Source organism: Dermacentor silvarum, chromosome 10, assembly GCF_013339745.2.
Source record: "Dermacentor silvarum isolate Dsil-2018 chromosome 10, BIME_Dsil_1.4, whole genome shotgun sequence".
NCBI lineage: Eukaryota > Metazoa > Arthropoda > Arachnida > Ixodida > Ixodidae > Dermacentor > Dermacentor silvarum.
In genome coordinates, this window is record NC_051163.1 from 56,439,783 (window position 1) to 56,467,779 (window position 27,997).

General features: G+C 46.8%; 1 protein-coding gene and 1 long non-coding RNA gene across 4 annotated transcripts in view; one reads left to right on the top strand and one right to left on the bottom strand.

The window, feature by feature from the left end:
• The window catches only part of LOC119431387 (calcium and integrin-binding protein 1), a 71,486-nt gene that overhangs the window by 2,482 nt on the left and 41,007 nt on the right, over positions 1-27,997 (bottom strand). For all 3 annotated transcript variants that reach the window (XM_049657724.1, XM_037698872.2, XM_037698871.2), the window contains exons 5-6: positions 11,297-11,444; positions 9,829-10,036 (exon numbers count right to left, since the gene is read on the bottom strand). In XM_049657724.1, the coding sequence (XP_049513681.1) occupies positions 9,829-10,036; positions 11,297-11,444 (356 nt within the window). The remainder of the gene's footprint in view (positions 1-9,828; positions 10,037-11,296; positions 11,445-27,997) is intronic.
• The window catches only part of LOC125940953 (uncharacterized), a 40,943-nt gene continuing 18,184 nt past the window's right edge, over positions 5,239-27,997 (top strand). The window contains exon 1 of the long non-coding RNA XR_007464112.1: positions 5,239-5,689. This is a non-coding gene — a long non-coding RNA (uncharacterized LOC125940953). The remainder of the gene's footprint in view (positions 5,690-27,997) is intronic.

The following is a 27,997-nucleotide window of genomic DNA, read 5'->3' on the forward strand; positions in this document are numbered from 1 at the left end:
CCTCGCCCAACTGTGGATGCGCTGCGCCGGTACACTGTAAAATCATTGACACCCTTAAAACTGAATAAGGGCGTAAATCGGTCTATAACTCACTCTTGTACCCTCTCTTTGGGTGTATGGGTGCGAGTTATAGACACATTTACATCCTTATTCAGTTTAAGGGTGTAAATTATTTTACAGTGTATTCCTCCCGACAAATATTGAGGAGAAGTGGAGTCTACACAACCTCGCGCGTCGAGAACGCCATTATTTGTTTCGTTGAGAAATAGTTCAAGGCACAGCTGAATATTTGCTGCCTACTACAGTACGCGTAGTTTTCTTTCCAATGAAATCAATTCCTGGCTATAGGGAGCCTATACATAAAACGGCGCTTGCATGTAGGCTCCCTATTCCTGGCTTGCTTCTTTTCTCCACTGGACGTTAAAAAAATCCATACATAACGAAGACATCACAAGAGCTTGATTAAGTTCGTTACAGGCTAGTTTCGTCGTGATCGGGATCGACTGTATTGTACCTCCTTCCACTGTGGCACCAAAATGAAAAAAAAAATATTGTCTCTTTGTGAAGCATTAGTAAATGTAACGGAAGAAATTAGCATGCAGGTTCTCGGGCATTACATTATTGGTCAGCACAGATAGTTGGGGCGAGTTGGTTGAGCATCGATTGCGCTACGTGATCCTAGTGCTTTTTTTCGTCCACGTCTGTTAAACCGTGGCCGCTGGATAAAAAAAAAAAAAACACCGCATATCCACGGGGTGAATTATGATGAGTGGGCGAAGCTCCGGAGGGAATCATCGGTAAACCGTGAATCTTCCGTGTAATTCGCACAGTCTCGCCGCACTAAATCGAACGATTGACTTCCACCAATGACACGCGCCATATTTGACGTCATTCCTATTTTGTAACAGCGCCCTTCATTATAATTGCACCATCTCCCGCTTAAGGGGACGCTAGCACAAACGCGTTAGAAACGTGCAGTACTCTCTAGTAAAGGGGAGAGGCCACAGCGTCTTAAGCCCGTTTCACATGGTGCGATTTTGCAGTGCGTTTTTCGCAGCTGCGAATTTCGCAGATGCGAAATTCGCAATCCCGTTTCACATGGATCGACGGCAGCTGCGTTTTTCGCATACTCGTTAGGCATTCTGACTGGCGATTACGTATGAGCGAGCCGCCTCCTATTGGTCGTCTGTTTCCACCGCTACAGTGGCTACCACCGCATCTGCGTTTTTCGCAGAGAAGTTCAACACGCCGAACATCAAAAAAACGCACGCACGAAGGGTCCGGCGGCCTATTTTCCGCAGCTGCAAATTCGCACGTGTGAATTCGCAGACAAAATCGCACCATGTGAAACGGGCTTTACGCAGCCATTTACACATGCCGGAACGTGCACCGCGTTTGCCGACGCCATCACATGACTGCTGAGAGAGTATAAACCCCGTATTCATAAACGCTCCTCGACTTGAACTTGACTTGCCACCGCCTTCAACGCGTTTCGAACGCGCTGGCCAAGGCGGTGGCAAGTCAAGTTCAAGTCGAGGAGCGTTTATGAATACGGGGGTAAGGCGGAGAGGCCACAGCGTCTTACACCAGCTTCTTACACGGGCCGTAACGCGCTAGCACAAACGCGTTAGAAACGCGCAGTCTTTCGTTAATGTTGGGTATTTATTGTCATCGTGGTGCGTGTGTCCATGTGCGCTTCGTGGCGTAGTGGCTAGCGCCGCGCGTTCGGAAGCGAGGGTCCCTGGTTCGATTCCACGCTACGGACACAACTTTCAGAATTTTTTTTTTTCATAAAAGTAGACGTAGCTACCTACTACGACGACGACGACTACTACTACTACTACATACCACAGAGGAGGGACCGACCCACACCCTAAGGAGCTTCGCCCCTAAAAGGTGTTTTTTGTTATCCAGCGGCCGTGGTTAAACGCGTTCACACGCCTGCAATGAGGAATAAGCTATACAAAGGGAGCGAATAAGAATGCAAAATGGAATCCAAAATCGAATCCAATTTGCGTCCGACGAAGTCCAACATTGGATGCGGCCCGCTAGTGAAACGTGCTGGTGACGCGTGCTGAAGGGGTGTGAACCAGCCTTCCAGAAAGCGGGCGGTTTTGCCTACACCACGAAATTAACGGTCTTGCTAGTAAGAGTGCCGAGTAAACATTTTTCATAGAATGAGGAAGGAATAAGAGCCATGTACATTTTTTTGCGGGAGCAACGCCTCCCACATTAGAGAGTTCACTCTTTGGACAAACTGGCTACTGAACTGTGAACAGTTTAAATTCGAACATGTTACCGATATCCCTATTTTCAGATCCATCAGAGTGGTTCTGAACGCCCGAAAGGTCTTTTCAAAATATGTGTATCAACTTCAGACACACCATCGGTTAATTAAAATAATGATTATGCATTTCGCTCGGAGTGCATGCCTGTTAACCGACAAAAACGTTAAGTAATTGAAAACTAATGACGTAATGGCTTTTCTAGTGTATCATTGTCCAGTTATTTTACGGTGGCATCGGCCCACGCATATCGATATAGTGCCGAGATGGATGGATGAATAAAACTTGATTTGATCTATTTAAATGTGGTTGGGCCCCTAGATGTCCGGAAGCCCCCTGGCCGACCTCTCTAGGCAGGCGCGGTCCACCAGCCAGAGCTGGTCATCCGAGCAAGTGGCCGAGAGTAGGTGGCCCTGTGAGTGTCTTGCACTTAGGAAGCCCGAATGTTTTATATTGGGATGGTAAAAAAAATGGTGTGGTTTAGCTTTGTGGTTAACCCTGATTGATAGCGAAAGCTTCACTGCCCTGGCTAGGCCCATTGTCGAGCTGTGGCCGAGGTGTGGTTTGGCAATGATATTGCTCGTGACAATATACAGACATGTTTTCAATGGTACAGTGTTGATTCAACATTTTTTTATGCCTACGAAGACACTGCGGTGATCAGTAAAGTAGTGAGACTTGGTTGCAACTCGCAGCCGGGCCCAACTCTACTCGGGCGACGGCGGCAATGTCTCCTTTCAGGGCTCCGTAAAGGCCTAAATATAGTCCGACGTTGCGTGAACGCGCGCACACGTTATGTCGCGTTGGCGAGAACAACAGCGGCTATAGTTCGACCGATGGTTCGACGTACTGGCGCCGCCAACGTAACCGGACGCACGGCCAATGCGCTCCGACGCGCCCGGCGTCTGATGACGCTCGCCGGCGTGCCGATAACGTCGGACTATGCTCTCTTGTGGTTGGACCTCTAGCTCTCAAGGTAAAAACTGCTGAGTCGCCGACGGCTGCCCGAGGTAGCGTAATGAAGCTTTCGCTTCAATAGGGAGCCTATTGCAAGCACTGTTTTAGGATGATGACAGCACCAGAATTTCAACTGCTATTTGTCACCAAATTTGGCAAGCAGCCATTTTGGTCTCTAATCTCGCTAGAAGTCTCGGCGCATTCTTGCACATGTTGCCGCGTTATTTAATCAATTTATTTAAATTAGATTTATAGCAATGCGCACAAGTAGCCTGCATACACCTTCAATATAAATGCCGTCTTTTCCTTTTATTTTAACATATAAAATTTATTTCTTTTCACTTGCATGTCACGCGAAACATATAAAACGCGACAAGTTGTATGTAGCGAGCATGGTGGTGTGCTCTTAGTACACTGCGCGCTTTTCGAAGTGTGTGTTAGTAAAGACGGCTTACTAGCCTGTTGAACTATAACGTAACCGTGTGGTGTTTGTACTGCGCTCACATACGCTGTATGTCCTTGGCGGCTGAGGCCAAGGTATCGAAAAACAAAAATTGGTTATTTTCACGTCTCCAACGATTGCGAACAAGGTGGTCTGCTAGTTAGTCTTCTCCATTTTTTTAGGCCCACATCGCATAATTTTGGGGAAGTTTCACGTCCCACATTACCTGTACTCAGAAAGGCTGTCAACCCCCTAATACAGTGCTTTAGACTCCCTAGTCGAAAACAGCCACAATGGACAGTGGGCCAGGGCAAGTCTGTGCTATATATATAGGGAGCCTTCCTACATGCGCACGCCTAAGCGCTATAGTTGAATGCTCCCTAGTCGGTGCGCATGGCAGGATTGAAACCTTGTGATGCCAGCATGAATACACATAGGACATGTAACAAGATGGATGCATGCGGGACAAAGGACTTACAGTTGTTTCCTGTATCTATGCTAATCAACAAACTCGAATCAAGTCTGTTGCCCAGCTGCTTTCCAGTCAATAAAGTGGTTTTGATTGATTGCCGAGCACATTATTCCAGCGCGGTACCATTGTTCCTAATTGTGTCACTCCAGCGTGCTTATAGTAGATTTAGCGATGCTAAACCCGCGTGGTGGTCATCCGGTGGCTACCGCGCAGATGTAAGTGCAGCTATTTGCGGTGTCAGCTAGCTTCTTAAAAAGTGAGTCAGTGATTGATTGAGTGTATTTAGTTGAGTTTTATGTCCTTCAATGACCCCACTTTCCATGACCCCAGGTTACCTGACGCTACCTCATACTTCGCTATGCCAGCACCTTCCCGTGTGTGTGTGTGTTTGTGTGTGTGCGCGTGCGTGCGTGTGCACGCGTGTGCGTGTGTGTGTGTTTCCCTTTTTATCCTTGCATTGCAGAATCATCGGACTGCTGGCGCCACGGTTAGGAACAGCACCAGTGACTTCTTGCTCATTAGCAGAACAATATGGCCACCGAGGTTCCTTATTGGCGGTCACATTTGCCGTGATAACCACGAGCCCTCCATAGGTCTAAGGAGCGGTGACACCGGCACGCAGAACGATAAGTCAGTCAGTCAGATAATCGCGTCGCCGTCTTGGCTAGGACTCAAAAGACGTCAGAAGGAAACACGGGCGGCTATACATGACGTTAAATTTCCCGCGCCATTTACCCGTGAGGTCACAACGATGGGCATCGGCCCCTCGCCAAAAGTGAACTGTTTCCCGACGTCGAAAGACAGAGATCCAAGCCAACAACTTTTATGGCAACTCTTAGGTCCAGCACAAGAATTACCAGCACAAATTCTCAAACATGTCGTGAAGTCTATGACGTCACACTTACATGTATTGATGCAACGGTTTACGCACTCAATTCAAGGAGGACCTGCAGGTTTTTGGGGGAAAAAACACAAAAAACAATCGCAACTCGAGTTTTGTAAGAACAATCTTTGAAACTAAGCTGGCCCAGAGCTGTGTTGTTGTTGTTGTTGTCGTTGTTGTTGTTGTTGTCGTTTAAAGGATAAGATCCTTGTAAAATAGGTCACCAAAGGCACGGCTTTCCCAATTATCAAAAAGTAATTTCCAGTGACTATGGAAACGAATAAGAAAATCAATAAACAAAGACAGAAGGGAAAAAAGGTGGACGTATAAAATACCAAATAGCTCAGACGTATCCTGCTACGACATAGTGTCATATTAAACCGCAATATTTTATTCATGCTGAAAGCGGACGTTTGGAATGACCTCCATATATTCATTCTCCAAAGCAGTCTATTCGCCTAACGTTTTTTTTTTTTTCTATCTCTCTTTCTATTTTCTATCTCGTTCTCTTTGGTTACAGCGAAGGTCGTAACTATAAAGCCCAGAGACGATTCCGCCGTCACGTAGATGATGCGAGAATCACAGCCGGAGGCGGCACCCTGAAGTTTCCACCGGAAGTTAGGCGACAACCCGCCTACAGCCCGAGCAAGGTCAGCTCAGCGAGAACATTTGTTCGTAAAACACGTTGATGAATTGCGCATTGTGAGTTGCATACAGCGTGCGTTGTGCGTGCTGGCGCCCGGCGCTGTGGATTGCTCGATAAAATGCACTGAATCTGTGCGAAAACTTTTCCCCCTTGACATTAAGTGAACAGGCGCAGTGAAAGCGCGCACACATACACAGCAGCAAGCTAAATTAGCTGATGTTCTGTTTTCCTGTGAACAATTCAATACCTACGTTTTTGAGCTGTCAGTTGCCTTTATTTTTTTTACGATATTGTCAAACAAGATAACGTTGACCACGCGCTGTTATTCACGCATTCTTAATTAAACGCGCACTGTTAATCCCGCACTGTTTATAATTATGTTCTTTTGTTCATATTATCACGAGCGGCGATCCTGTGGTCGGTGCTTGGACGATGACGACGACGACGGTGTGGCTTTCTGGTGTGCACCCACTCGCCTTACCATTGCTGTAGCGTTGTGCGCCTTACCTTGTAAATATATCCATTATATATATATTCTCCCCGTAACAATATTTTAGTCACACTATTATTGTGTAACTATTCTGGTTCCCAAGTTATTCGACTACATATCCCCTTATGTAATACCCTCTTTGAGGGCCTTTAGGAGCATTTTGGATAAAAAAAATTTAAAAAGATGTATACTCCTGCCACCAGGGGGACAGTCACGGATAATACTTTGTTTATTACCGGTGCCATATATTTAGTTCCACTGTCCGCGTTGTTAATTTCATGGTGCTCATTGTTGCCTATTTACGTAGACGATATTGTGTGCGAGTGCATGTGCAGATCAGCGTTCTTATTTACTCTCTCTTAGGCTCATCTCCTATCAAACATTAATCTCACAGTAATATGCCAAACTTTCTTTTTATTATTAAATATATGTAAGGAGATTCCAGGTACCCACACCCATGTTGGACAGGAAACTGTCCTCGTGAATATTAAGCAATTTCTATAATTACTTTCCGTAGCAGAAATTCTAAGACGTATATAATAACGCGATTACTAGACCAACCAACCAATTGATTGTCTTGCTGATGGACTGACTGATCAGCCGATTAATTGATCGACTCATTGGTCTACCGACCGACAAATTGCTCGAGTGATTGAGTGATAGGCAAGGCGACCTAGCGTCACGCTATACTAACATGCACTTCCCGTCACTTGCATTCTGTCGCCTCACATATCATGTATGCCTTGTTCATTCCTGCTTCATTCCTTCTTCATTCAAACCACCTTTGCGAATTTCGCTAGCCTCAATCACAGTCTACCGCCAAGGCGCATGCCTGTCCGAACATCAGCAACGTCAAATTCATTTTTTCTAGATGCTATAGCCTTGTGGAATTTTGCCACAGCTGTCTCCGATTTGTCGTCGGCGCGAAGTCGATCGACAGGGTAGACAAGCCGGTTGGTCGTTCCGTACGCAAGCGAGCACAGTGAAAAGAGTCAGAGTCGGGAGTAAACAAAAAAAAAACAAGATATTTATCGGCTGATAAATATACACAAATTAATAAAATACAATAATAAAAAACACGACAGACTAACACACCTGGACGTAATAGAACACAATGATGAAGACAAATAAATACGAACAATTAACAGTAGATATCAAAGTGAAACAGTGCGAGGATCAAATACACAAGAATACACTTAACAGTATTTCACTAAACAAAGTTCAAAAGAAGTCAAAGTTCAAAGGAAAACAAATGGTGTCATACGCATTGCCGGGCAGCAGCAGCAAGTCCATAAACCGTGGAAGTCGGTGCACAAAGCTTTCCCGAAGAAGGCTGGTTGTCGAGGTGGATGCGAATTGCTGAGCTGGGGTTCCCGGGAGTCTAGATCTGACGACTTCCCTCAAGCAGGTTGAGCTAACTTGAGGTGAACTACCGTGAGCTTCGTTGCAGACGCTGGTTTGACGTCTCGTATGTCAACAAGTTCCTCGGAGTTCCGACGTGGCCAGGCGGCCCAGGCGATACTGGACGGCGCTAGCCCCCCAACGGCTTCTCAGCAGCGCATAGGTTCAGCTTCTGACTCATCAGCAGGGCCCAAAACCTGCGCTTAAATAGCCTCTCCTTTCCCTAGTTCCCTATGTAGGGAAACTGCCGCTATGTGGAGTTCTCCGAATTCAGGGCTCTTAGCTCCCAACGATCTTGGCCGCGTCCCTTTCACCATGGACGAAGAACCGCAGATTATCCTCTCTCCCAATGTCAAGGGCCAAGGTGGAACCCGGCATACCACGCAGATGACACGCACACTTCTGGGTCCGTAATCGGCGTGTCGCGTCTGGAATCGAGATGGCAGCCCGAGCGGCCACGACGCTTTTGACGCCCGTAATTCGGCGTGTCGATGTCGAATAAATTATGCGCTGCACAGTCAGGAGCCCACGTTTTTGACGCTCGTAATTCGGCATGTCGTTAATCAGCGTCCTAACCATTCGAAAATATGCCGCTCCGTGACAAATTTCCTCCCTGATAACATTGTTATCCGGTCACAGCGGCCGCATTTCGATGGGGGCGAAATGCGAAAACACCTGTGTATTTAGTTTAGGTGCGCGTCAAAAAATTCCGGAGTCCCCCACTACGGCGTGCCTCATAATCCGATCGTTGTTTTGGCACCCCCATATTTTTTCCCCCAGTTACTTTTGTGCTTCAATGCATAAGACGACACTTTGTTAAGAAAGTAACTGGAACGCCAATGCATTTCTCCGCAAAGGTTCAAGCAATCAATCAATCAATTAATCAATCAATCAAGTTGTTTATTTCATATTTCCATTACATGGTTCATAGTGTATACACAGAAGGAGGCCCAAAAGTCGAAACTGCAATTAGGGCCTCCTACAGCAACATGAATAGAGTATATGAACAAAGGGCATACACAACAATCCGAGTTGCAAAAAAGAAAAAAAAAAAGGTTGGGGAATTAATATCTCCAAACTGATGTCATCCTGATAATTCGTTCCAAGTGGATCCGCCTTGCGAACTCCATGGCTAGATTTTGCAAATTGCAATATGGGCAATACGGTAATTAGTTTAAAACGCAATTAGTGAATGTTTGTTAATTAGTCCATTAGGCATTTCAGTTTTTTGTGCAAGGTAATGTCCGCCTCTTCGAGTACACCAGCTCATGAGCTAAAGTTGTGCTATCTGCCACAGGCAACCTTTAAAAATTTTTGGAAGTGTTCGCTGAAACACCCTGTATCTGTTCCCAAAGGAAGATTCCACACACTCCCACATCTTTGCGCTTGTGCTTGACACCACCTACGGCTTATGGCGTGTATTGAGTTAGGCGACAAAACAGTTTTTCTCGTCGTATGACCTCTTGTAGCACCAGCGCACCATATAGAGCGGACCGCAAGAAATCAGCTCGCGAGCGGCATCGGGCCGCAGGCCGTATGACCTCTGTAGATAATGCAGTATAATATGTTGCTGGGGGGATTGATTGAAGACTATATATGTAGACTAATATGTAGAACGTTCCATAATGCTCATGCCCGCGTTCTCAAAGCTACCCAGCGTTTGTATTATTAGCCTTACTATGGGTTTGTCCACGCTACTGCTTTCCTATACTATCGTTATTATTTGTTTTTGTTTTTTGCTATTTTCTAGTTTTTATTGCGTTCTCATGCAAGCAAAGAAACAAGTGCCCATGCCTCTCCTTATGTCATGTCCTCGGACATTTGAGGAGAAATTAACGAGATGAAATCTATCGATCTGATTGATGAATGAATTAATTACCCCACAAAGCCCGACCACCATTCCACATAAAGAAATAAATCAACTTGCTCACATTTATTCTGGTCATGGAGAGTATATTGGTACGAAGAGAACAGTGAAATAATATTTGATTTAAAATACTTAGTATCACAAATAAACAATTAGTAAATGGTTTGCTGTACCACCCACAACTGAAAACTCCCTCTAGCATATCAAAAACGGTAGTATGGGCCCTACAATGGTTTTCCAGCCCTTAAATCAGTTTTTAGGCTTCAAATTCAGCGTATCAAAATGATATGCTGCGCTTTGTGGGACCGACGGACCGACACCGACCGACTGATTGGATTGATTGACTGAAAGCGAGCGAGAACAGTAAGGCTGTCGCCACGGTCACCTTGCGAAGTCGGGGTTCTTGAGCATGCAGTGCTGAAACTCCATGAGCGACATGTGACCGCTCCGGTCGAGGTCCGCCTCGGCGAGAACCTGCTCGATGATCCTCTGCACGTCGGGCGTCTCCATCCGGCAGCCAGTGTCCCACGACGTCAGCCGCTTGATGACCTCCGCCAGGTCGTCCTCGCCCAGGACACCGTCGTCGTCCATATCTGCGCGTGCGCGCACGTCCCGAACGACAGGCATCGTAAGAACGCTACACTCGCGATAACGACGTAGTGAATGCGTGGACAGATTCTATAACCTGCTAACACGAAACAGACTCGCCATGAAACACTGAAAAAAAAAAATTCACCGACGATTACGATATGCCCTAATGCGAAATTTGAGCGCGCGCGCTCTATACGCGTTTTCATTTCACGATACATTGGCTGGCGCAGACAATCTGTCTCGTGGGACACGTTGTAAACGGAGCGAAGTGTGGCGCGACTGCCTCGCTAATCGGGATATTGCGAGAGGCAGCGCGTGGGTGACGCGAGGGCGCGATTCACAGCAGCCGCAACAGACAGACCTCCACTCATGCAGCGCTTTGTTTCCATGCGGTATCGGTGGCGTCATCGGTGAACACACGATGCGCGCTACTCTGGCGCCACCTCGTAGCCATCGTCGCCGCACAGCCCGTCTTGCGCGGCCAGCGCGCTTTGCTTCTCACACTTTCGCCAAACCCTCCTCCTCCGCTTTTCGCCGCATGGTTCCGCTGCACCCTCCTCATCCGCTATCCTCGCGCCCTCTTCACTATCACCGTATTTCACACACCCCCCCCTCTCTCTTTGCGCTCCGCGTTCGCTCTTTCATCCTTCGCTGTGCTCGTTCACTCAGTTACGAGGGACGCCGACACCGACGCCCGCCGCAGAAACGGGCGCCTAAGCTGGGCTCTAAAACAAAACGTGCCGGGAAAGCAAAGTGAAACGAAACCGCTGAAACAGTGCCTATCACTTCCGGTAACATCAGCCCAATCCAACCTTCGATTGCCGATCGCATAAGCGCGCAATCGAACCCGCGACTTCACGTTCAGCAACAAGTGTGATAGTCACCCAACTGCAGCAGCATGTGGTCAAACAGGCAGACACGTACAATGGTCGGCATACTCACTTATTCTCACACTGGTTTCACAGACGTGAGTACGAGTTTATGACGAAGCGCGTGAACAGAACTAAGTGTCGGTGGAGGCGATTGGCGGTCAGTGAATGTGAATGGATGTGAGTGTGAACGTCAGTTAGCTGTGTGAGTAGGTCTGAGTGCTGGCTGTGTTAGCTGTTATGTGTTAGCTGTGTGTGCGCTAGCTGTGTTAGGTGCGTTAGGTGTTATCTGTATGAGTAGAGGTGAGTACCGGTGGGCCTGAGAGGACGCGAGCGAGTATACCGGGCAGCGTGGGTGTATAGGTATGGGAAAAGTGACGAATGCGCACTTACCGAATATCTGGAAGGCGTACTCGGCCTTGACGTCGACGGGCGCATCCTCGCAAAGCACGCTTAGGAGGTCGAGGAAGTCCTCGAAGGACATGCGATCGTCCTTGCAGGACGAGAATACCCGCAGTAGCCGGTCCCGGAAAGGATTGCACTGCGCATGTGCGCAGAACGATGAGAGCGCGTTCCTCCAAAGTTTTGTCTAAGGCACGTCATAGTTTCATTGCAATGTTACAAGCGGAACATACGGTGCTAGTGTTATGCGTGCAATTCCTGCAGTGCCGCGACGACAGATGAGACAGCATTTGCAATAATGAGTTGTGCGCGGATTTGTCTAAACTTCTTCCACTTGGCGTCGAAAGTCTTACTGGGCTTCTATATCAAACTTCTTTAACGTAATTTTGCCAGCAATGCGTTCAGTGGCAACGGTTAGTGCGATTTTGACTCTGATGCAAACATTCGACCAGTTTCCAGTACATTATAGTAGGAAGAAATGTTAAGAATATATAAAACTAAAAATATTGCACTCACTGAATATTGCTGTTTGAATGAAATATAGATTTAATGACAGACATACAATAACTGTCGCGAGTTGTTTATTAATTACAGTGATTACAACGACGAAATGAATCAGCTGTGCATGCGAAAAGCTTCACTGCTCTTAGGAAACAATGCGGCCCAGCGCTAAAGACAGTTCAGCGTCAAAGAATACATTTGTGGACGACATGTTTCTCAACGGAGCTGCGCCAAATCATGGGGAAAAAATAGATGAATGTTTACTACCCCTGATTTCTACACTAAATGAACGATTGCTGCCCCGTATTTCCTTCTAGCCATGATTGTATGAAACTCTACGGGACATGGCAGCCCGTGACAATTCACCATGGAGAAAAGAACAAGGTTGGAGTGAGTGCATAGCACGATAAAATTGAAGTCAGAGAGAGTCGCACCAACACGTGACCATGTCACGGTAAATTTTAGTGTCTTCCACCGTCACGCTATACCGGGGCTCAGCGCACGCTCTTCCTAAAAGAGAACGGGTGCGACAGTAACAGGCACGCACGTCTCACTCGCACGGTACAATGAAGACGATGAATGTTTAACGTTTGCCATAAACGACCCGAAGTTGCACAAGCATATCGGCAAGAAATGTGCACAGAGCCTATTGGAAAAGCACCCGAACGAGTTGACATCGATTAAAAGCTGCCGGGAACCAAGCACACTGGGCCGAGTCGACCGAGCGCAGGGTCGCGTGTTGGGCAGACTTTTTTTTTTTTTTGTGAGAGAGAGAGAGGAAAGGGGGTGGCTTCACGGAGTGTTGTCTGGTTAAAACTGGTTGAGCCCCCACGCCATGTTCCCTCCTAGTTTATTTACTGCCTGCTTGCAATCTCAGTACGCCCCAACGCATAGATATGGGCTCGTCGGTATCTGTACTGTATGATAAGACCCCAAAGTAGACTAACTAATACCCTCTTTACACGGTCACCCTGAACGACCATCGAAATCAACGACAGTTAACATTCAAACTGGCATTGAAATGAATGACTGGTAACTGCCCTTACACGGACTTTCGTGGTAAATTTTGCTATCAGGTGATAGCAATCACGTGATAGCAATCACGTGAATTGCGTGGTCTTAAACAATGACAATAGTTAAAACGCGATCTGCCGTGCGGCTTTGTCCACGTTTGGACGGCCTTATTGTCGCGAACTTCGCACAACTCCGTACGGTAAACGGCGAGGTCAGTTGATTCTCGTAGGGTGGACTAGCCTTGTTGCCCGTTATGTCACAGCGCGCGATGTCGCGCAGGTAAAAGCGACCACTTACGGAGCAAATAATTGTTAAGATGATTGCTAATTGGGGCTTATGGATTGCTTGCGCTTAATAAACAAACGAGCAAAAAAGTGGGAGATAGGTGGGTGCGTGAGGAGGGCATTACAAATGCCTCTTACGTTGAACGATAAGTGAGAGGCTGAACCATCGACCGTGTTGCCAACGCTCGGTAATTACGTCTTCCCGTCGTAACGGAGTCCGCGTAACCATCTTTTTACAAGAAACCACTTCGTAATGACTCTCTTTAGACTGCTCTCCGAAGCGAAAAATTGGGAGTAAGCGAAAGTACCGCATTTACACGCGTAAGACCCGCGCCTTTCATCCGACACCTTGGCTGAAGCGCTGGTATGACACGAAGCCTGGTTCATGACATAGTAAAGCTGGCGACGCTAGTAAGTGGCTGCTTCAGGCCATTTATTTTAACGCGACAGCGTTAAGGGCCCGTGTCGCAGAAAATGCGGTGTCAGCGTCCGGCGTCGTCGCCGGCGTTGGCGTCCCGTGAGCGAAAATTTCCGTATATATTTAGGTATATGTATATGCCACGCCGCGCTATATGAAATGCGGTATATGCGGGTCATACTGCCTCACCATTCTATCACTAAATTTGTTCATACCTTGTCTTACATTCTTGACAAAGTTATTCCTCGGAAGTTTGAGAATGACAGTCCACAAACAATTGTCATGAAACAAAACACCCACAGCGTATGCCTTTTATGTTAAATCTTCTCAGGCTGAAATATTAAAAGTGCGAAAAAATAACAGAAACCTGAACATGATCTTATTTTCTTGGCGCGGCTTTGCACTACCTCCGGGATTGGCCCACGCAAGAGGCCGCGTTTCTACCAGAAAGCTCGCCTTCGTGCATAGCGTTCGCCGCCAGCGTTTCCCGGTAAACATTACGGTTGCATACGCTGCAGTTGCCAAGAAGCGCGCTAAGCAGTCAGGGATCTTTGAATGCTATCGCGTTCCACTCTTAGAGGCGAAGCTTAAGCGTCCTCCAAATTTTATTTTATTTTTATTACCCTCAGGGTTTTCACATTACAGAAGGGAGCGGCATTGAAACACACGATAGCAAATGCAATATCACTAGTGCCAGCAGTAAAACTACATCAATAAGGTGTCCCCAAACTAAGAGATGAGATGACTAGAATCTAGAATGGCTTGTGCAAGGTCAACTTTCTCCCCTCCCCCACCCACTTTACTAAAATCTGAATGCCAAAGTGCGGGGTGTGAGCCGTAGCAATAAATTAAACAAAACAAAAACACTGAAATAAATTCTGCGGTCTTACCTGCCGAAACTACGATGAGTATGAGGTGCGCCGTAGCGGCCGTCGGGAACTCAGGGTTAATTTTCACCTACTAGGGTTCCGAACGTGAACCCAATGCACTGTACACGAGCGTTTTTACTTTTGCAACACCCCCCCCCATAGAAATGAGGCCACCGCGGCCGGGGTCGAATTCGCGACCTGGGGCTTAGCAGCTTAGCACCATATATCCACTAAGCCACCACGGCGGGTCATAAACACAGAGGCGGGCTTTGCACGAGTAAACACGGCACCACGTAGCCGCGCTGCGCGAACATTTCTCCGAGCATGCTCATTTTTCTTTAGAACTGCACTCAGCTTCGCGTGCGTGTGTGAATGTTACACCGCTTCCGTGCAAGAGCTTCAAAAGCGCCGCTTTTCTTTCGGTTGCAGCGGCACCATGCACCAGAAAGCAGTTTTTTTTTTTTTTTTTTTTTTTTTTTTCTCGCGCTCTCTTGACAAAAGCCCACTGATAAACACACTGCTCACGAGAACTTCTGAGGGAGGCAGAAAAAGAAAGAAAGGTCATACAGGTTGGAAGTTCATAACGGAACGCGCACACGTGGACAAAGTCGCATGGTTAAAAGGGACCCTCCATCAAATGCTGCTTCGCAGAACAGCCAAGCACCAACCCCCGTGACCGGTCGTCCTTTAAGCAACAACATAAATCCTGCTTGTGCTTGTGCAATGTTCACAGATGTTTCGTAATCTTGCGCGGATTGTTGTACAGTCGACAACAAAAATTTAAGGGACACAACGTTCCATGACCGAAGGAAGTTTCTACTCCGTTAAGGCGCGTCTAATTTAATGGATCGCTGTGTAGGTCGCAATAACTGCTGCTTGTTGCTATAATTAAGTAATCAATATTGTAACCTTTATTTATCTGCAGGAAGCTATTCTGTGCACCTTCTGTTAGTGATGAATCCGTTGCCGTTATGAAAATTGTTAAGGAAGTCATGGCCCGCTACGCAAAACGTCTGTCTGAATTTAAAAAAAATTATTTGCACTTTAGTCGCTGCACTGGCTGCGCCATTCGCTTGCCATAAATGTTGTATTTATCTTAATTGTATGTCGGGGATGCGGGAGCCTGTCCAGCTGCAATAAAACATTGTATTTTGACTGGGTCTCTGGCTCGTTTCGCATAATCAATATTTCTTCGTGACTGTTTAATTTGCCTCACGGTGTTTCAGTGATACTGAACTTTGTTTCATTCTGTGTTCGTTTTCATGTAGCGCGCGCTTAGCGATAGAACATGATGTGTATATTTTTCTTTCTCATTGATGTGTCGGGCATCCGTTGTATTTCGTTGCATAAAGCCTTTGTTGTTACCATTTTGACTTGAGCTGCTTCTGGTTAGAACACGCCGTCGCGAGGTTAAAGTAAGGGGGGAAAAACTATCTTCCGCGATGGCTGCGCCCTTTGAATACGCTTGGTGTGCTTTCTTCTATAAAGCGGCCAGCCCGTGTGTATTTCTGTCGTGTATGTACCTTCCTCTCGTCCACGTTTCACTGCGCCGTTTTGACTTGAACCTGTATATCGAACTGTTTATCCAGCTTCTATTTTTCAACCTCCCTCATTCTGTATGATGAAACGAATGATCGCTTAATAGTACTATTATAGTTACTAAAGATTGAAACCTTTAAATCGAGGCAATATGTCCCGCAAACGCTTGTGGCCCAATTTGCACCCGACATCATTGACCTGCACGTTTTCACTCTAGCTTTTTTTTTATTGCGATAGCAATTATATGGACACTCCAAAGCAGATTTCTGCCGTCGCCGTCGCCGTTGCCGTTGCCGTCGCCGTCGCCGTCGCCGTGAGGTTTCGTATGACGTCAACGGCGATGAAATCGTCGCCGCGCTCCGGACGCTGTATGTGCGAGTGAAAGGGGGCGAGGGACGCGCGCTTTCACGGGGAGCGAACGCACGTCGGACAGCAAACGCGCGTTCTGCGCCGTGCTCCCTGAAGGGCTGCCGAAGTAGGCGTTTTTAAAAAGTCATACTAAATAGATTAACTAACCACCTAGAAGAAAACGACTACCTATCTGACAGCATGTACGGTTTTAGGCAGCATTTATCCACGCAAGACATATTCCTAAGAGTGCATGACGAGGTTATCACCAACATCCCAACAGGAGCAGAACACGTAGTGGTGGCATTAGATTTGAAAAGCGCCTTCGACACCATAGCACACGACCTAATTCTGCAAGAACTAAGCAGTACGGCGTGCGGAGAAAAAACCTATAACTACATTCGATCCTTCCTAACGGGCCGAAAAGCCACAATAGGTCTAGGAGAAGTCCGATCTGAAACTCTCGAGATGCCCACTCGTGGAACCCCACAGGGTTCAATATTATCCCCTTTGCTCTTCAATATGGGCATGAACAGGCTAGCTAAAGAACTGGAAAAAATACCAGACCTAAAATTCGCGCTATACGCAGACGATATCACGCTTTGGGTAACAGAAGGATCCCTGGGGCACAAAGAAAGCGTGCTACAAGAAGCAATACAGACAGTACACCACTTTGCAGTAAAGGGCGGTATGGCTTGCGCGCCGGAGAAATCTGAATTCATCAGAATTCACGGCAGAGGGTACCGCAAACCACAATTCTCGCTCCGGCTCGATGGCGAAGAGCTCAAAGAGGCACAAACAATGCGCGTACTCGGCCTTCGCCTTCAAAGTAACAGGCGCGCAGATAAAACAATCAGAACTCTCCGAACGACAGTCAAACAAATCTCTAGAATTATACGAAGAGTGACGAAGCATCGTAGCGGCTTTAGCGAGGCCGAAACTTTGAGACTTGTTCACGCCTTCGTCATCAGCCGCATCCGCATCAGCTGGAGGCGCCGCAGCTAAACGTCGCCTCCGCATCAGCCGGAGGCGACGTTTAGCTGCGGCACCAAGTGCGTATTTATGTAAAAACGTTGTGAGGCGAGAAGGTGGTAAAGACTTCCGACGCAGCTAGACGAGTGTCCCGTTCTGATGTCGTCGAAAACCGAGCCGCCCCCAGAGGCTCCGGCAACAGTCACCAACGCCGCACGCGTTTTGTGCAAACGCGGGCATAGCGCCGACGGCGTCGACAACAGTTCTGCGTTTTGCCGGTGCTGCTGCATGTCCAAGTTTATACAGCTGATAAAGCTACTATCATTACTCCGTATAGCTCTCTACAAATTTGCTATCGCAATTGGTGCTTCGCCTTTCAGGTGAAACTGCGACAACTTTTTTTACTGCATCACTTAAGTATATAGCAATTGGCCGAGATTTTATACGTGGGAAGCCAGAAACACCAGACACGAAGAGGATGGGTTTCGTTAAAGTTAACCCTATACAGACCCCCCACTTACCATTTTTGACAAGCTGAACTTAATACTTCAAAATTCTGATTTCAACGGTGAAACTTAGCGCGAAGCGCACACGTAGTAGCGGGATACTATGGAGCAAAGTTTCAGCTGTGGATAGTTCAGGAAAGCTGTAACTAATTAACTGCTACACTAACCTTTCATGCAAATGACATTTCATGGTTGTTGCTTTTGTTGCTATTGCTTTATATGATTCGGCTCTCCATAGAGTGCTTATAAGCATACCTGCCATCTGTCTAGAATTCCTCGTCAAATTTACAAATTCGATCTAGCTTTACGGTTTTACGAATGTTGCGTTAAGATTTACGAAAAGTATGTTCAGTTCTCGAAAAATTTTTATAGGTGTTGAAGGATGGGGCGGCGCAATATCACACACACAAAAAAAATTCTGATGTATGTGCCAGGCTGTTTTGTCAGCGCTAGTCGCCACACTAGTGGAGCAAGTTCATTCAAAGAAATTCCTTAAGCAGGCGAAATCGGCAACAAGGTCACTGAAAAAGTCACCGTGCTCTAAAAATTATGGGTTGCATTGTCAGCTCAAAGATAAATGATCGTTGATAAAGTGCGTATGCATCCCATAAAAGGCGTGCGGCCAGAGCAAACTTTGATAAAACGTTTGCTCTCACTACCCTCCCCCATTGGAATGTTGTACAATTTTTAATATTCACAGGTTAGCAGGTATATGCTGCAAGTAAAATTACTGTTTTGTCTTCCCTACATTGTGCTTCTTTAACGGACTGATATAACGGGCCGTGTTGTTCTTACGTATGCATGCATGAATAGACTAGCGTGAACTCTTTCATACCAGTGTGATGGTTGCACCGTCCGATAGTTACTGGACTGTGTGATTTCGGTGCCGATGCCCGGAGAGACATTCTTTGCGCGCTTATGTTTGGTTACATGAATAGTTCTTTTTGATATATTATTCTTGCTTTTTTGGAGTTTTAGTGTTGCTTGAATGACGATTTTTGGAATTTCGCGCACCCAAGGAGGTTTGAAAACCTCCTTGGTTGTACCTCAATGCTGCAGATGAGACTGAAAGAATACCATCCACGTTTGTTAGCGACCAAAGAAAATGTATGTGCATGGATATTTAGCTGTACGTTTGCAGCGCGTTCTGCTCAAACCAGCGTATATGGACCACGTTGCGTTGTGCTCACAGCTGCAAAGCAGGAACAGGCTATATACTCGGGGACAACTTATCTTGGCAGTGAAGCAAAGGCTTAGAGGGTGCGGAGCTTCGGCACAATCGTGTTACTCCGCCAAGCAGTGCGGCTGCTAGCTGCTGCTTTCGGTGCCAGTTTCGGTTTTCTGTAACACGCTGTGTACGCCCCTTATCCGTCTTCACAACCTCCGATATAGCCCTGGATGTCTATTGAAATTTGACGAAATATTGATTTTACCGTTGAAGATGCCTTATCAAGATCTTGTGTGCTCGTGACAACTACGTTCTCACCAAACTATTTTTTTTTTTTTTTTTGTATGTCTCAGACGGGCTCCTCAGCTCGATTGTCCATGAGCCTGCACCCTGTTTACAGTGCAGAACAGGTGCTCAGAAAATGTTCTGTGATCCGAGAAATAATAAATAAATAAATGTAAGAAATTATTTTTCAAACAGCACGACACTTATAGTACACCATGCACGGCTTCTCATCGCATTGTGAACATAATATAACAAATGAAGTAGAATATACTTAAGCTAGGGAAATGTGAAAATTAATAATGAATTTAGGGAACTCTTTCTTGTCGCGTAAGGAGACTCTGCGCTTCGGCCCCATAGCTTTCCCTGCACTGCCAAGAAAAGTTGTCCCCGAGTATAATGTGTTTACGCTCAACGGTTATTCCTGCAGCGGAAGCCACAAAACGGTGACCTGACGCCGGCAGAGCCAATCGGGCAGAGTGTGACTGCGCGTTGTTCACTTGGCTTGGCCACTTTCGCAGGTGAATGCACCGCGCGTCTCTGGATGCCTTCTCACCCAGTTGCGCATGCGCCGTCGATAGAGAGACGCCATGACAGCTACGTTCGCGAATGCGCCTAAGCGTCCGTATAACTGTTATCGTTCTAAAGCTACTAGCGTCCTACAAAGTTTTCACGAATTCTTAAACGCACTATTTCAGGTGGAAGCCGTTTAGGGGATCCAAATGCAAGAAGCGTTTGGGAAGCACGTGAAACCTCCGAGAACGTGAGGTGAAAGCGAAACATGTGAGGAATGGTTATGCAGGCCTTAATATATAGATAATAGTTAGTCTTAAAGCAGACTTTGCTGTATTGTTCTTAAAACTGCGAAATAAGCTTCCGCGCTTCCTTAGAAAAGTAGTCTCATGGTGTTTAAGAATAGAAAATTTACAGTTGAGACGGTTTGTTTCGAGAAAACTTACACACGAACCTTAAGCCACTGCTGAAGCTAAAATGAACCAGCCCTACATTGGAATGCGTGAACGATCGGCTGAAACGATGTAACTTTGTTTTATTGCGATAGCAATTATATGGACACTCAAAAGCAGATTTCTGCCGTCGGCGTCGCCGTCGCCGTGAGGTTCCGTATGACGTCAATGGAGATGAAATCGTGACCGCGCGCCGCCGAACGCTGTATGATGATGATGATGATGATAAGTGGTTCTTGAGGGAAAGGGAAAGGTTGGCGCTATCTTCTGCAGCCCTTGAGGGAGCACACCGAACGCTGTATGTGCGAGTGAAAGGGCGCGAGGGACGCGCTCTTTCGCGGGGAGTGAACGCACGGCGGAGAACAAACGCGCGTTCCGCGCCGTGCTTGCTTAAGGGCTGCAGAAGTAGGCGTCTCTTTCCTCCTTTACAATCACCATATATGTGGAGCAAACACGCCTTCTTCCGATGCGCGAGAGGCCGTGGGGGAGGGAAGGGAGGGGGAGGGAAGGGAGGCGACGTTTAGCTGCGGCACCATGTGCCTATTTATATCAGAGGCCCCGGCAACAGTCACCAACGCCGCACGCATTTTGAGCGAACGCGGGCAAAACGCCGACGGCGTCGACAACAGTTCTGCGCGTTGCCGGTGCTGCTGCATGTCCAAGTTTATACAGCTGATAAAGCTAATATCATTACTCCGTATAGCTCTCTACAAATTTGCTATCGCAATTTATGCTTCACCTTTCAGGTGAAACTGAGTGAGTGACATAACTTTATTTTAAATCCGGCGATTGGGAGGCCCGGGCCTGGGGCCGCCTAGATGGCCACTGGGAGCTGTTGCTCCCGCACGGCATCCATGGCTCGCTGGACGGCCCAAAGTTGGTCTTGGAGTTCTGAGCTGAGCAGCATGGCCGACCACCGCGCCCGTAGATTTTCCGGGGAGACTGCCATTTTTTCTTGATATATTGTGCATCCCCACAACATGTGTTGAAGGGTGGCTCTAGCAGACTTGCATAGCTTGCATATATCGCTGGCGTATATCTCGGGGTAGAAAGTCTTTAACTGCACGGGACTCACATAGGTTTCTGTTTGTAATCGCCTCCAAGCAACGGACTCAGTTCTGTTCAGTTTAGTGTGAGGCGGTGGGAATATTCGCCTCTGATTTTGATAGAATTTTGTAATATCGCTAAATCTTGTTAATCTGTCTTTTTCTCTCCAGATCTCCTCCTCCGCGTTTCCCTGACCAATGGAAGTCACTCCTTGCTCAGCTCGGCGAGTAAGACCTCGAGCTTCGCGGTGTGCTACCTCGTTGGGGTTGATTGCGTGAATTGCTGGAGTCGTATGCGCTGGGAACCAGAGCAATTGCCTGCCGTTCTTCTCTGCGTTAGAGAATTTTGCTTTGTTGACGATGATGATGTGCCACGCCTCAGGAGAGATCCTACCTTTAGCATAGTTTCTAATGGCCGCCTGAGAATCACTAATTATGTATTGAGCATTTGTGGAGACCAATGCTAGTGCAATGGCTACCTCCTCTGCTGTCTCGGAATGTGTGGTATTAACTGACACGCTTGTAAGGGGTTTTTGGGTGTTATCTACGACTACTGCCACGCAGCTATTTCTGTGTGTGTATTCAGCCGCGTCTACGAAGGCTGCTCTGTCGTCTGAGCCATAGCTTCGGATCATTTTCTCTGCTCTACTCGTGCGTCTGCCCTTGTTGTAAACTGGATGCATGTTCTTGGGTATATTTGTTACTAGGAGTTTGTCCCGAATTTCTCTCGTTATCGTCGTCTTTTCCCCGTATTGATTGTGGTAATTCATTCCTAGCTTGCGTAGTATATGCCGTCCTGTTTTGGTTTTGGTTAGTCGTTCCACCTGGGATGTTTGTTGCGCTTCTATGAGTTCGTCCAGTGTGTTGTGGAGTCCCAACTTAAGGAATAGATCTGTGCTTGTACTGATTGGAATCCCTAGTGCTAGTTTGTATGCCTTTTTTATGAGGATGTTAATTTTGGTCTTTTCAGCTGCAAACCAATTGTGGAAGGCTGCTATGTATGTGATCTGACTGATTATGAATGATTGTATGAGCCGTATGATACTTTCTTCCTTCATACCCTGGTGCTTGTTAGTAATTCGTTTGATTAATCTCATGGTGTTCGTTACCTTTGTGTCTAACTTCCTTATGGTTTCCCCGTTTGTACCTTTGTTCTCGATTATTAGACCCAGTACCTTGAGCTGATTTACTATTGGGATATTCCGCCCGTTTTTGGTGTGTAGCTTGATTTCCTCATGAGCCTTGTTTCTGTCGTATCCTTTGGGAGGCCTGCCCCTAAGTGTGGGGCGGTATAAGAGAAGCTCGGATTTCTCTGCAGAGCATGTGAGGCCTGTTCCTATGAGGTGCTCCTCTACTGTGTTTATTGCGGTCTGGAGTCGTTGTTCTATTGATCCGTCGCTGCCATCACAGACCCAGATAGTAATATCGTCCGCATATATTGTGTGATTGAGGGACTCTATGTGATTTAGTTTTTCGGGGAGTCCCATCAAGACGAGATTGAACAGCATCGGGGAGATGACAGAGCCTTGCGGCGTGCCGGCCCCCCCGATGTCGATTTCGGGTGACGTGAGTCCTCCGACGGAAAAGACTGCTTTCCTATCTGATAGAAAGCTCTTGATATAGTTATACGTCCGTTGCCCTAGTCCTAATCGCTCGATGTTTTCCAATATGGTTGCGTGGTTGGCATTATCAAAAGCCTTTTTAAGATCAAGGCCCAAGATGGCCCTTGTAGAGCGCGTTTTATAGTCGATTATCTGATGCTTAAGTTGAAGCATCGCATCTTGTGTCGAAAGGTTTTTGCGAAATCCTATCATTGTATCTGGGTATATGTTATTATCCTCTAAGAAGTTATCTACTCTGTTTAAAATTACATGTTCCATTAATTTTCCGACGCAGGATGTTAGGGAGATCGGTCTGAGGTTGTCGATCGAAAGCTTTTTACCAGGTTTTGGAATAAGCGTTATCGTCGCTTTCTTCCATTGAGCTGGTACTGCTCCTTTTATCCAGCACTCGTTCATATATTCCGTTAGGTTGGTGATCGACCCATCATCGAGGTTCCTGAGAGTCTTGTTTTTTATACCGTCTGGGCCTGGGGCTGATTTGGTGTTCAACTTTTGTAGGACCGCGCGGATTTCTGCCTCCGTGAATTCCTCGTCTAATTTTGCGTTGATATTCCCGTTGTAGCTAGGATGGTTGCAAGGGGGTGCCTGTGTTATGTATTTCTGTTCTAATTCTTTGAGAAAGTCCTCCTCCGTGCCCTCATAGGCGTGTATTAACTTATTAATGGCTTGTCTGTGGTTTTTCTTGTTATTCTCAGGGTCCAGCAAGAACCTAAGCATGTGCCAGGTTTTGCCGGTGCTTAATTGCCCGTCCATGGAATTACATATCTCGTCCCATTGTTGCTTGCTCAATTGCGCAGCATATTCTTCTATTTCTTTGTTGAGGAGCGCTACGCGCTTTCTCAATTTTCTGTTATGCTTCTGACCTTGAAGTCTATTTTGCAGCGACTGCTTAGCTTCCCACATGTGGAGAAGTCTGCTGTCACATTTCTCCAAGTTAGATTCAGGTGGTGCTATTTTTGTGGCAGCTTTGACGTCATCGCTGAGCTCTTTAGTCCATTGCTCTATGTCTGTGATGGATCGTTGCTGTGTAGCCTCTCGCGATCTACGAAGTAGTTCCCAGTCTATTAATTTGATCTGTCGTTCATTGGGTCTATTCGGCCCTTCTTTGACGAGTAACTCCGATATGCGGTGGTCGCTACCCAAATCCTGTAGTGTGTTGCGCCACGTCACCTTTTCAATATTCTTGGTAAATGTTAGGTCTGGGGTTGTGTCCCTGTTTAACGCCGTGCCTACTCTGGTTGGAGTACCGGGGTCTGTGACTAGCGTGAGGCCTAATTCTTGCGAGTCATTCCATAAGGCCCTTCCTTTTGGTCTGGAATATAGATATCCCCACGCAGTGTGTGGGGCATTAAAGTCTCCTCCTATTACTACCGGATTTTCTCGAGCTAGTTTGAGTGTTTTCTGGAATAGGCCCTTGAACTTGTGCTTATGTTTAGTGGGATTGCTATAAATGTTCAGAATAAATAAGCTAGGTCCTGCCTTCTTTTGTGGGATGAGTTCCAATAGAATATTGTCTATGTGCGCTATGCCTGTATTGTGTTGCACGCATACTATGTTTCTTTTTACAAGCGTGGTTAATACCCTGGTCTCCCCTTCGGCATAGCCAAAAGATCTGTATCCTGCCAGCTTTGCGACCCCATGTGTTTCCTGCAGAATTATGACGTCCGGCTTATCCTTGTCTTTTAAATACTGCTGCAAAACTGATTTTTTGTTTTTGTAAGTTCTACAGTTCCATTGCCATATCCTGAACCCTTTTGCAGCGCGCCTCATTGCGGGTGCGACCATGGGAGGGAGACGGGAGGCTGGAGAGAAGCTGATCTTATATAATTTTGTGGTTGCGAAGTGGGTGAGGATTGTGGTGCTTCTGATGCACCAGAGGGGAGTCCATTACCTGGTGACTGGTTTGCCTCTAGGATGTCTAATCTACTCATAATTGCTGCTATTGCCTTAGCCATTTGGTTCATCATTTCGTCCCGTTTTTCATTTGCCTTTTGTATCTCTATTAGGGTCTTTTGGATATCGACTAATGCTTTATCTACCGCCGTGTTATCTTGTTTATCATTTCTGGCTTGGGCCTTGCGTTTGAGTGGAGGGGGGTTATCCCCTTCGTCCATCTTATTGTCCGGGACCTCAGTTGGATCTTTCGTGCTCGCCTGTGGAGCGGAAGTTACCTGATTTAATTGGCTTTTTGCTTCCTTGAGACTCTTTATTTCATCGCTCATACGTGCTAGCATAATCCTCAACTGCGCGTTCTCGTGTTTTAGTTCCTTTATCTCGTTATTAATGGCAGTATCCCCGCCAGCCCCCGGGCGCCTGCCGTCGACCACGTCTGCCCAGCTCACCGTGGTTGTCGTGCTTGTTGAAGTGGGTGGCCTGGTTCTGGACCTGGATCTGGATCCGGGTCGTGTCCCCGGTGTCCTGGAGCTCGACCTGGATAAGGATCTGGGGGTGGATGGAGACCTTGTTCTCGATCTGGAGCGTCTTTCCCTGGCGTGTGGCCTTCCACGAGACGCTGCCCTGTTTTCCCTTGAGGTAGCATCTTCATGTTCTCGTTGCAGTCTCTGCCATTGTCTCTGTTTAACGATGAAGGGCTTCTTGAATTTGGCTTTGCACGTCTTATCCGCGGTTGGATGGTCCTCGCTGCATAACTGGCACTTAGGTTGGCACCTATGGTCTTTGTCTGGGTTCGCTGTTCCACATCCAGCACAAATCTTGTTGTTCGGATTGGGACATACATCTCCTCTGTGTCCAAGTCTGTTGCATTGGTTACAGAAATCCACTTGTTTCCGGTACAAGGAGCATCGGAGCAGCGCTGCCCTGTATCGGACGTACGTGGGCACTTTGTATCCTTCAAAGAGCACAATCACTGTGGTAGTATTACTGATTCTCTTTGCTGCTATCGCCGTTGGGTTTTTGTTCGTAACCACCGCTGCTGTGATGTCTCTTGGGCCCTCGTCGAGTGGAATTCCTCTGATGACTCCTTTGGCCGTCATGTCCGGCGCCGTCTCGTAAGCATTGGTCTCGTAAAACTTGTCTTGAATCTTGATGCGTCCTACTTCCTGATATTTGTTGGCATGCTCTTGATCCGATGTACTGACGATTAGGATATTTTGATAATTGTTCGAGCAGACGATATCCTCCTCTCTTTCGTCTCGAGGGATGCCTGCCGCGTCTTGTACAGCCGCTGTTAGTTGAACTATACCATGTTCGGATATTTTGAGTGCTCCACGTGGTCTGATCACAATCTTGTAATCCCCTCTTGGCAAATGTGGCATCCTGCTTGCCTTGCATATCTGCTCTAGCCTTCCTTTCCTGGGGTTATCGTTGCGCTTGTCAAGCCGCGTCGGCGACAAGGTGCTCTCGCGATGTTGGGAGGTTTGCCGGTCTGATCTTCTGTGCCTGACCTCCTTCCATCCCTTGCTTATATCCATTTCTTCCTGGGTTATGCGTTGCCCCTCTACGGTGACTTCCATTCTTGAGAGCATGATCGGTAATTGTTGAGGAAGCCGGCTCTACAGCGCGCGACCTCGCGGCTCTTCCGCCACGAGGCCGGGCCAAGAAATTGGCGTAGAGGCTTGAAAAATGGGAATCCCACCTGGTTTTCGATATCCACTTGTTCCTGAGAACGAGCCAAGTCCGTTGGTGTGCAGTTTCAGGTGGTTTTGGGCGATTTGCACTACAAAAACATCTGTGGAATACGGAGCCGACGTGATGTGCGCCCGCTCGCTCCGGCTTCTTCTTCTTCTTCCCAGGTGAAACTGCGACAACTTTTTTCTATGGCTTTTGACAAAGCCTGATTTTACCGCCTTCAGGAACGAATTATGATCGACTGTCCATACAATTGTGAAACATACATAATTTTATGCCAGGTTGCATAAGACTCCACTGAAAGCAAATCAAGATAGAAGAATGACTCTTTGCGCATTTTATGATGAGTCATCATAATTACAGAGTAACTAAATATTTGAATGTTGTAATGTCAGCCGTGCTACGTTTCTTCATAATCAGGATTGAATTACACACTCGAATTACATGCACAACTTATTTGTTGACCACAAGCCTTTCAAAGAAAAAAATATAATATTTCGAGATTGCTACCAACATGCCCCACGTCAAAAGTCGCGTAAAGCACTGTAGTGCTTTTCACCGAAGCGGTACTCTGTGACGATAAATATAGCTCAGAAATAAAATGGAAGTAATATATAGGTTAGCAGAATCATCAGTTTACCCTAAGCTTAACGTTTGCGCTCTATTCCTTGAAACCAGTGCACGCAAAAAAAAGAAGGGTCGCGTCCCCAAAGGAGAACCTGAAGGGATTACAAAAAGATATGTGCATACGACGTGGTGTGAGGAGCGTTTTAAACGAAGCAGTGCCTTTCCTGCTTATCGAGACCTGTGCATACTATTATTGTATGCACATACAACTGTACATACTATTGTACTTACTATGCTGTATATACTACTGTAAATACTATTGCGATAGCAAATGTAATGGACACTTCAGGCGAATTTTCGCCGTCGGCGTTGCCGTGGAGCTCCGAATATATTGAGGTACAGTCGTGAGCAAAAGTATACGGACCAGGGGTTGCGCGAAAAAGCCAATTTTCTCCTCTGCCTATGAACGTAACTTGAAATTGAGCACTGCAGTCTAAACTTGGCGTTGCGAACTTTTCAGTGTACTCATTAATTCCAGTTTATGCTTGTTAATTACGAAGAAATTCCATTTTTCCGGCGACCCTGTGGTCCGTATACTTTTGCTCACGACTGTACATGTATGCTATATATTTATGCATGCCGTATACGCAAGGCACATTTATTTACCATTCAACCACCGAAGTTTCTCAAACTAGGTCTTATGATCTTGACTAAATCTCACGATGAGCGGCGACATTAATGCGCTTAGCGAAGCAGGAAAGTAGTGACACTTCGTATTTGCCACTGCGGAGACGTGTCATGTATGAGTCTTGCCTGCAGCCGGTGTGTAAACCGTGTTCCTTCTCTTGTCCAAGTTTTTTTTTTTTTTTTTTTTTGCGCTCCACTCTCGTAATTCCCTCTGGACACGCTGTCCGGTGACTGCTTTAAAACTCGGTTACCTCAGCACAGCAGTCCGATGTTGCACCCGTTAGATCACGGACTTCCCAGGACCCAAAAATTTTTG